The sequence below is a fragment of the Bombina bombina genome, chromosome 2 (assembly GCF_027579735.1).
Source record: "Bombina bombina isolate aBomBom1 chromosome 2, aBomBom1.pri, whole genome shotgun sequence".
Classification (NCBI taxonomy): domain Eukaryota; kingdom Metazoa; phylum Chordata; class Amphibia; order Anura; family Bombinatoridae; genus Bombina; species Bombina bombina.
This window is the reverse complement of record NC_069500.1, coordinates 1,076,589,660-1,076,600,350: the sequence shown is the minus strand read 5'-3', so window position 1 is coordinate 1,076,600,350 and position 10,691 is coordinate 1,076,589,660. Positions and strand designations below refer to the sequence as shown.

At 40.2% G+C, this 10,691-nt stretch overlaps 1 protein-coding gene across 1 annotated transcript in view; it reads right to left on the bottom strand.

The window, feature by feature from the left end:
- Positions 1–10,691, bottom strand: part of GAB1 (GRB2 associated binding protein 1) — a gene marked incomplete in the record, with an annotated part of 316,439 nt that overhangs the window by 78,780 nt on the left and 226,968 nt on the right. The window contains 1 exon segment of the mRNA XM_053703701.1: positions 8,522–8,726. Coding sequence (XP_053559676.1) covers positions 8,522–8,726 — 205 coding nt within the window.

The window sequence follows — 10,691 nt, the reverse complement described above, 5'->3', positions numbered from 1 at the left end:
TTAAAATAACAAACTCTTGATAGAAGATATAAAAAACTACAACTAACACCACAAACTCCTCACCATCCCCGAGGAGATGCTACTTGTTCAGAGCGGCAAGGAGAATGACTGGGGGGCGGAGCTAGAGGGGGAGCTATATGGACAGCTCTGCTGTGTGCTCTCCTTGCCTTTCCCTGTAGGGGAGGAGAATATCCCACAAGTAATGGATGACGCCGTGGACCGGACACACCAATGTTGGAGAAAAGCTGTTTATATATTTAAATTGAAACTAAAAGGAAATGTACATTTGTACAGAACTCCACACTAGGGAAAGATTCTCCAATGGTAATATGGAAAACTCCCACAATTCTAAAGGTTGACAAGGGTACAACACTGGAATGAAAGCAAATTTGTTCTGGTTAAGGAACACTTGTGTAGTCCTCTTCCTTTTCCGCAAAAATAAATAAATAATAATATTGATAATAATGGCACCAAACCTTACAAGACAGAATATTAAACGGAACCCATAAGCTGCTTGAATCCGTATTCTGTTTGGTAACCGCTGTTAAGTTTAGGATTTGCAAATTAGTCCCACACGGTTACATTTTTACTTTACACCACAGCACTCGTGCAACATACACACTCACTGCCAAGAGATCTTTTTACTCTGAAAATCTTCCAGCAGCAGGTATTCTTCTTCTGATGTTTGTGAGGAATCTCGCCTGATTCACAAAACAAATACAATTACAGAGGAACGAAAAGCATTTACTGTGTAATGACCTAAGGAAAAACTGAATATAATAAACTGTGCCTAATAATCAGTTCTGAACTAGGGAAACAAGAACGCTGCAAACTAAATGTTAGTTCATTTGTGTCACATAACCAGTCAGGTAGGTTTTTGGATGGGGCCATTGATAGCCAGCATTCTATACAAATAAATGCCACTTGGCTTGATATTTAAAGCATCCTAAAGAGACGCAACAATGTGATAATAAAAAGCTCTAATTTAAAGGACCAGTCAACACTGTAGATTTGCATAATCAACAAAGGCATGATAAGAAGACAATGCAATAGCACTTAGTCTGAACTTCAAATTAATAGTACATTTTTGTTAAATAAATTGAAACGTTATGTCTATTTCCACTCCCCCTGTACCATGTGACAGCCATCACCCAATCACAAATGTATATACGTATATGCTGTGAATTCTTGCACATGCTCAGTAGGAGTTGGTGACTGAAAAAGTTTAAATATAAAAAGACTGTGCACATTTTGTTAATGGAAGTAAATTGGAAAGTTGTTTAAAAATGCTGCTCTATCTGAATCATGAAGTTTAATTTTGACTTGAGTGTCCCTTTAAGCGCTCTCTTATTAAATTTATGCTCATTTTGGAATGGAAACAATTAGTGACAAAAACTTTACAATTGGGAAAACCACATTACACTAAAATGGGTAAACTAGATCCCCCCCCCTTAATGTGGAATTTTAATAGAACAAAACCACCTAAAAGCATTATATTGGTGGTAGCGATCTTACCTGGCCTTTCTCTCCTATTCTGAATACGAGAATGTTTTGATTGGTCTGGATTATATGTTTCTTGTGGAACCCTGGATTATATTCTATCATCATTTTACTTTTTTATTATTTATGTGATTATTGTTTATATAAATACACAATACGGTAGTGGGATGATACATATAATATAATAATAAATATATTCACATTTTAAAAAAAATTAATGCTCATTGCAAATGGAGGTTAAAGGGCAACCAAACCCAAAATCTTTCTTTCATGATTCAGATAGAGAATAGAAATTTAAACAACATTACAATTTACTTCTATTATTTATTTTGCTAATTTTTATAAGATATCCTTAGTTGAAGAAAAAGCAATGAACACGGTGAGCCAATCACACAAGGCTTCTATGTGCAGCAACCAATCAGCAGCTCCTGAGCATATCTAGATATGCTTTTCAGCAAAGAATATCAAGAGAATAAAACAAATTAGAAAATATAAGTAAATTAGAAAGATGTTTAAAATTGCATTCTCTTTCTAAATCATGAAAGAAAAAGTGTGGGTGTCATGTCAATTTAAGCCCTACAAAAGGGGTAAAACATATAATTAAAACATGTGAGCCTTTAAAGGGAGATTAAAGCCAAGATTTGACTGCTCTCAGTGTTACCTGTAAACCAGGGACACGTGAAAGTGTTCTAGTATTTTTCAATAGGGCAGGTAGTTTGGATCCTGATTGGAGACACAGCCTGCCTTCTGTAAATATAAAAAGAAATGCCGCCGGCACAAAGACAGATGCCGTGCCTAGTAACTGTACATTGCAGTAAAATATTGGCCTCTTTTGTCCCTCTGCCTACATTTGAAAAACTTTGCAAAATTTGCAACAATAATTTATTAAATAATATTTTTTTTCTCATTTAATGTTATGTCATATACACTGTGATTACTTAGTACTGAACTCTAAAAAAAAAACAGAATTTATGCTTACCTGATAAATTACTTTCTCCAATGGTGTGTCCGGTCCACGGCGTCATCCTTACTTGTGGGATATTCTCCTCCCCAACAGGAAATGGCAAAGAGCCCAGCAAAGCTGGTCACATGATCCCTCCTAGGCTCCGCCTTCCCCAGTCATTCGACCGACGTAAAGGAGGAATATGCATAGGAGAAATCATATGATACCGTGGTGACTGTAGTTAGAGAAAATAATTCATCAGACCTGATTAAAAAAACCAGGGCGGGCCGTGGACCGGACACACCGTTGGAGAAAGTAATTTATCAGGTAAGCATAAATTCTGTTTTCTCCAACATAGGTGTGTCCGGTCCACGGCGTCATCCTTACTTGTGGGAACCAATACCAAAGCTTTAGGACACGGATGATGGGAGGGAGCAAATCAGGTCACCTAGATGGAAGGCACCACGGCTTGCAAAACCTTTCTCCCAAAAATAGCCTCAGAAGAAGCAAAAGTATCAAATTTGTAAAATTTGGTAAAAGTGTGCAGTGAAGACCAAGTCGCTGCCTTACATATCCGCTCAACAGAAGCCTCGTTCCTGAAGGCCCATGTGGAAGCCACGGCCCTAGTGGAGTGAGCTGTGATTCTTTCAGGAGGCTGCCGTCCGGCAGTCTCATAAGCCAATCGGATGATGCTTTTAAGCCAAAAAGAGAGAGAGGTAGAAGTTGCTTTTTGACCTCTCCTTTTACCAGAATAAACAACAAACAAGGAAGAAGTTTGTCTGAAATCCTTTGTAGCCTCTAAATAGAATTTTAGAGCACGAACTACATCCAAATTGTGTAACAAACGTTCCTTCTTTGAAACTGGATTCGGACACAAAGAAGGCACGACTATCTCCTGGTTAATATTTTTGTTAGAAACAACTTTCGGAAGAAAACCAGGTTTAGTACGCAAAACCACCTTATCTGCATGGAACACCAGATAAGGAGGAGAACACTGCAGAGCAGATAACTCTGAAACTCTTCTAGCAGAAGAAATTGCAACCAAAAACAAAACTTTCCAAGATAATAACTTGATATCAACGGAATGTAGGGGTTCAAACGGAACCCCCTGAAGAACTGAAAGAACTAAATTGAGACTCCAAGGAGGAGTCAAAGGTTTGTAAACAGGCTTGATTCTAACCAGAGCCTGAACAAAAGCTTGAACATCTGGCACAGCCGCCAGCTTTTTGTGAAGTAAAACAGATAAAGCAGAAATCTGTCCCTTCAAAGAACTTGCAGATAAACCTTTCTCCAAACCTTCTTGAAGAAAGGATAGAATCTTAGGAATTTTTATCTTGTTCCATGGGAATCCTTTAGATTCACACCAACAGATATATTTTTTCCATATTTTATGGTAGATTTTTCTAGTTACAGGCTTTCTAGCCTGAACAAGAGTATCAATGACAGAATCTGAGAACCCTCGCTTTGATAAAATCAAGCGTTCAATCTCCAAGCAGTCAGTTGGAGTGAGGCCAGATTCGGATGTTCGAACGGACCTTGAACAAGAAGGTCCTGTCTCAAAGGTAGCTTCCATGGTGGAGCCGATGACATATTCACCAGATCTGCATACCAAGTCCTGCGTGGCCACGCAGGAGCTATCAAGATCACCGATACCCTCTCCTGTTTGATCCTGGCTACCAGCCTGGGAATGAGAGGAAACGGTGGGAACACATAAGCTAGGTTGAAGGTCCAAGGTGCTACTAGTGCATCCACTAGAGTCGCCTTGGGATCCCTGGATCTGGACCCGTAGCAAGGAACCTTGAAGTTCTGACGAGACGCCATCAGATCCATGTCTGGAATGCCCCACAATTGAATTATTTGGGCAAAGATTTCCGGATGGAGTTCCCACTCCCCCGGATGAAATGTCTGACGACTCAGAAAATCCGCTTCCCAATTTTCCACTCCTGGGATGTGGATTGCAGACAAGTGGCAGGAGTGAGTCTCCGCCCATTGAATTATTTTGGTCACTTCTTCCATCGCCAGGGAACTCCTTGTTCCCCCCTGATGGTTGATATACGCAACAGTCGTCATGTTGTCTGATTGAAACCGTATGAATTTGGCCTTTGCTAGCTGAGGCCAAGCCTTGAGAGCATTGAATATCGCTCTCAGTTCCAGAATATTTATCGGGAGAAGAGATTCTTCTCGAGACCAAAGACCCTGAGCTTTCAGGGGTTCCCAGACCGCGCCCCAGCCCACCAGACTGGCGTCGGTCGTGACAATGACCCACTCTGGTCTGCGGAAGCTCATCCCTTGTGACAGGTTGTCCAGGGACAGCCACCAACGGAGTGAATCTCTGGTCCTCTGATCTACTTGTATCGTCGGAGACAAGTCTGTATAATCCCCATTCCACTGACTGAGCATGCACAGTTGTAATGGTCTTAGATGAATTCGCGCAAAAGGAACTATGTCCATTGCCGCGACCATCAAACCTATTACTTCCATGCACTGCGCTATGGAAGGAAGAAGAACAGAATGAAGTACTTGACAAGAACTTAGAAGTTTTGATTTTCTGGCCTCTGTCAGAAAAATCCTCATTTCTAAGGAGTCTATTATTGTTCCCAAGAAGGGAACTCTTGTTGACGGGGATAGAGAACTTTTTTCTACGTTCACTTTCCACCCGTGAGATCTGAGAAAGGCCAGGACAATGTCCGTATGAGCCTTTGCTTGTGGCAGAGACGACGCTTGAATCAGTATGTCGTCCAAGTAAGGTACTACTGCAATGCCCCTTGGTCTTAGCACCGCTAGAAGGGACCCTAGTACCTTTGTGAAAATTCTTGGAGCAGTGGCTAATCCGAATGGAAGTGCCACAAACTGGTAATGCTTGTCCAGAAAGGCGAACCTTAGGAACCGATGATGTTCCTTGTGGATAGGAATATGTAGATACGCATCCTTTAAATCCACCGTGGTCATGAATTGACCTTCCTGGATGGTAGGAAGAATTGTCCGAATGGTTTCCATTTTGAACGATGGAACCCTGAGAAACTTGTTTAGGATCTTGAGATCTAAGATTGGTCTGAATGTTCCCTCTTTTTTGGGAACTATGAACAGATTGGAGTAGAATCCCATCCCTTGTTCTCCTAATGGAACAGGGTGAATCACTCCCATTTTTAACAGGTCTTCTACACAATGTAAGAATGCCTGTCTTTTTATGTGGTCTGAAGACAATTGAGACCTGTGGAACCTTCCCCTTGGGGGTAGTTCCTTGAATTCCAGAAGATAACCTTGGGAGACTATTTCTAGCGCCCAAGGATCCAGAACATCTCTTGCCCAAGCCTGAGTGAAGAGAGAAAGTCTGCCCCCCACCAGATCCGGTCCCGGATCGGGGGCCAACATCTCATGCTGTCTTGGTAGCAGTGGCAGGTTTCTTGGCCTGCTTACCTTTGTTCCAGCCTTGCATTGGCCTCCAGGCTGGCTTGGTTTGAGAAGTATTACCCTCTTGCTTAGAGGATGTAGAACTTGAGGCTGGTCCGTTTCTGCGAAAGGGACGAAAATTCTGTTTATTTTTAGCCTTAAAAGACCTATCCTGAGGAAGGGCGTGGCCCTTTCCCCCAGTGATATCTGAAATAATCTCTTTCAAGTCAGGGCCAAACAGCGTTTTCCCCTTGAAAGGTATGTTAAGCAATTTGTTCTTGGAGGACGCATCCGCTGACCAAGACTTTAGCCAAAGCGCTCTGCGCGCCACAATAGCAAACCCTGAATTTTTCGCCGCTAATCTAGCTAATTGCAAAGTGGCGTCTAAAGTAAAAGAGTTAGCCAATTTAAGAGCGTGAACTCTGTCCATAATCTCCTCATAAGAAGATTCCTTATCGAGCGACTTTTCTAGTTCATCGAACCAGAAACACGCTGCTGTAGTGACAGGAACAATGCATGAAATTGGTTGTAGAAGGTAACCTTGCTGAACAAACATCTTTTTAAGCAAACCCTCTAATTTTTTATCCATAGGATCTTTGAAAGCACAACTATCTTCTATAGGGATAGTAGTGCGTTTGTTTAGAGTAGAAACCGCCCCCTCGACCTTGGGGACTGTCTGCCATAAGTCCTTTCTGGGGTCGACCATAGGAAACAATTTCTTAAATATAGGGGGAGGGACAAAAGGTATGCCGGGCCTTTCCCATTCTTTGTTTACAATGTCCGCCACCCGCTTGGGTATAGGAAAAGCTTCGGGGGGCACCGGGACCTCTAGGAACTTGTCCATCTTACATAATTTCTCTGGAATGACCAAATTGTCACAATCATCCAGAGTAGACAACACCTCCTTAAGCAGAGCGCGGAGATGTTCCAATTTAAATTTGAATGTAATAACATCAGGTTCAGCTTGTTGAGAAATTTTCCCTGAATCTGAAATTTCTCCCTCAGACAAAACCTCCCTGGCCCCTTCAGACTGGTGTAGGGGCATGTCAGAACCATTATCATCAGCGTCCTCCTGCTCTTCAGTATTTTCTAAAACAGAGCAGCCGCGCTTTCGCTGATAAGTGGGCATTTTGGCTAAAATGTTTTTGATAGAATTATCCATTACAGCCGTTAATTGTTGCATAGTAAGGAGTATTGGCGCACTAGATGTACTAGGGGCCTCCTGTGTGGGCAAGACTGGCGTAGACGAAGGAGGGGATGATGCAGTACCATGCTTACTCCCCTCACTTGAGGAATCATCTTGGGCATCATTTTCTCTAAATTGTTTGTCACATACATCACATCTATTTAAATGAGAAGGAACCATGGCTTCCTCACATACAGAACATAGTCTATCTGATAGTTCAGACATGTTAAACAGGCATAAACTTGATAACAAAGCACAAAAAACGTTTTAAAATAAAACCGTTACTGTCTCTTTAAATTTTAAACTGAACACACTTTATTACTGAATATGCGAAAAAGTATGAAGGAATTGTTCAAAATTTCACCACAGTGTCTTAAAGCCTTAAAAGTATTGCACACCAAATTTGAAAGCTTTAACTCTTAAAATAACGGAACCGGAGCCGTTTTTATATTTAACCCCTATACAGTCCCTGGTATCTGCTTTGCTGAGACCCAACCAAGCCCAGAGGGGAATACGATACCAAATGACGCCTTCAGTAAGCTTTTTCTGTGTATCTGAGCTCCTCACACATGCATCTGCATGCCTTGCTTCCCAAAAAACAACTGCGCATTAGTGGCGCGAAAATGAGGCTCTGCCTATGATTAGAGAAGGCCCCCAGTGAAAAAGGTGTCCAATACAGTGCCTGCCGTTTTTTTTAACATAATTCCCAAGAATAAAATAACTCCTCAAAGCTATAAACTATTAAAACTGCTTATAAATTAATCGTTTTAGCCCAGAAAAATGTCTACCAGTCTTTAAAGCCCTTGTGAAGCCCTTTATTCTTATTAATAAAAATGGCTTACCGGATCCCATAGGGAAAATGACAGCTTCCAGCATTACCAAGTCTTGTTAGAAATGTGTCATACCTCAAGCAGCCAAAGTCTGCTCACTGTTTCCCCCAACTGAAGTAAATTCCTCTCAACAGTCCTGTGTGGAAACAGCCATCGATTTTAGTAACGGTTGCTAAAATCATTTTCCTCTTACAAACAGAAATCTTCATCTCTTTTCTGTTTCAGAGTAAATAGTACATACCAGCACTATTTTAAAATAACAAACTCTTGATAGAAGAATAAAAACTACATTTAAACACCAAAAAACTCTGAGCCATCTCCGTGGAGATGTTGCCTGTGCAACGGCAAAGAGAATGACTGGGGAAGGCGGAGCCTAGGAGGGATCATGTGACCAGCTTTGCTGGGCTCTTTGCCATTTCCTGTTGGGGAGGAGAATATCCCACAAGTAAGGATGACGCCGTGGACCGGACACACCTATGTTGGAGAAATAAGGCTAATGAATCATGATATACTGTATTTAGAGTGACAACTACATTTTTGTATTTTTCTATTAAACACAGAGCCACATTATTTGTGGAAGCACTGAACTGGTATGAGATGCCTCCTAAAATGTAATGTTTCATAACAAAAATTGATTTAAAGAAGTAGTGAAAACCTTTATTAATTGATTACCTAAATGGTTCTGGCTTTCTGCTTTGACAGTCATACAAGTGTAGGTAGTCCGGAGGTTCATCTTGGCCCAATGAAGAATCCAATGATGGTACACTGATGAGCTGGTAGGATGGAGGTAGGGAGTTGTGTGATGTGGTGGGTTCTGAGCTCACCGCCAAAGGCATCTCAATGGGTGCACTCAGAGAAACAGGAGGCTTCACAACATCTGCAATATATAAATCACATAAATAAATCAAAAATAAAAATGACCTAAATAAAATTCTCATTAATATAATAGTAATATTGATTTGCTACCTTTTTCAAAGTACCTAAGAACAAAAGTTCAAAATGAAATAATGCCAGCTTATAAACATTAGTCATTACTACCTAATTTGCAGATGCTGATATTATTGTTTACTCCACAGAAGGATGGAAGTCTGAGTTTTATTTGCCAGGCTAGACCTGTGACCCAACGCTTGAACAAATACTAGAGCTGCTATTTTACTCAGACATTTAAATGGAAATATTTTAGACATGAGACTATATATTAAAGGGACGTTAAAGTCAACACCAGAATTTTTGTTGTTTTTAAAGATAGATAGTACCTTTATTACCAATTCCCCAGTTTTGCATAACCAACACAGTTATAATTAACATAATTTATGTAAGAACTTACCTGATAAATTCATTTCTTTCATATTAGCAAGAGTCCATGAGCTAGTGACGTATGGGATATACATTCCTACCAGGAGGGGCAAAGTTTCCCAAACCTCAAAATGCCTATAAATACACCCCTCACCACACCCACAAATCAGTTTAAAGCATAGCCAAGAAGTGGGGTGATAAGAAAAAAGTGCGAAAGCATAAAAAATAAGGAATTGGAATAATTGTGCTTTATACAAAAAAATCATAACCACCACAAAAAGGGTGGGCCTCATGGACTCTTGCTAATATGAAAGAAATGAATTTATCAGGTAAGTTCTTACATAAATTATGTTTTCTTTCATGTAATTAGCAAGAGTCCATGAGCTAGTGACGTATGGGATAATGACTACCCAAGATGTGGATCTTCCACGCAAGAGTCACTAGAGAGGGAGGGATAAAATAAAGACAGCCAATTCCTCTGAAAATAATCCACACCCAAAACAAAGTTTAAATCTTATAATGAAAAAAAAAAACTGAAATTATAAGCAGAAGAATCAAACTGAAACAGCTGCCTGAAGTACTTTTCTACCAAAAACTGCTTCAGAAGAAGAAAACACATCAAAATGGTAGAATTTAGTAAAAGTATGCAAAGAAGACCAAGTTGCTGCTTTGCAAACCTGATCAACCGAAGCTTCATTCCTAAATGCCCAGGAAGTAGAAACTGACCTAGTAGAATGAGCTGTAATCCGCGGAGTTTTACCCGACTCGACATAAGCATGATGAATTAAAGATTTCAACCAAGATGCCAAAGAAATGGCAGAAGCCTTCTGACCTTTCCTAGAACCGGAAAAGATAACAAATAGACTAGAAGTCTTTCGGAAATTCTTAGTAGCTTCAACATAATATTTCAAAGCTCTAACTACATCCAAAGAATGCAATGATTTCTCCTTAGAATTCTTAGGATTAGGACATAATGAAGGAACCACAATTTCTCTACTAATGTTGTTAGAATTCACAACCTTAGGTAAAAATTTAAAAGAAGTTCGCAACACCGCCATATCCAGATGAAAAATCAGAAAAGGAGACTCACAAGAAAGAGCAGATAATTCAGAGACTCTTCTGGCAGAAGAGATGGCCAAAAGGAACAAAACTTTCCAAGAAAGTAATTTAATGTCCAAAGAATGCATAGGTTCAAACGGAGGAGCTTGAAGAGCCCCCAGAACCAAATTCAAACTCCAAGGAGGAGAAATTGACTTAATGACAGGTTTTATACAAACCAAAGCTTGTACAAAACAATGAATATCAGGAAGATTAGCAATCTTTCTGTGAAAAAGAACAGAAAGAGCAGAGATTTGTCCTTTCAAGGAACTTGCAGACAAACCTTTATCCAAACCATCCTGAAGAAACTGTAAAATTCTCGGAATTCTAAAAGAATGCCAGGAAAAATGATGAGAAAGACACCAAGAAATATAAGTCTTCCAGACTCTATAATATATCTCCCTAGATACGGATTTACGAGCCTGTAACATAGTATTAATCACAGAGT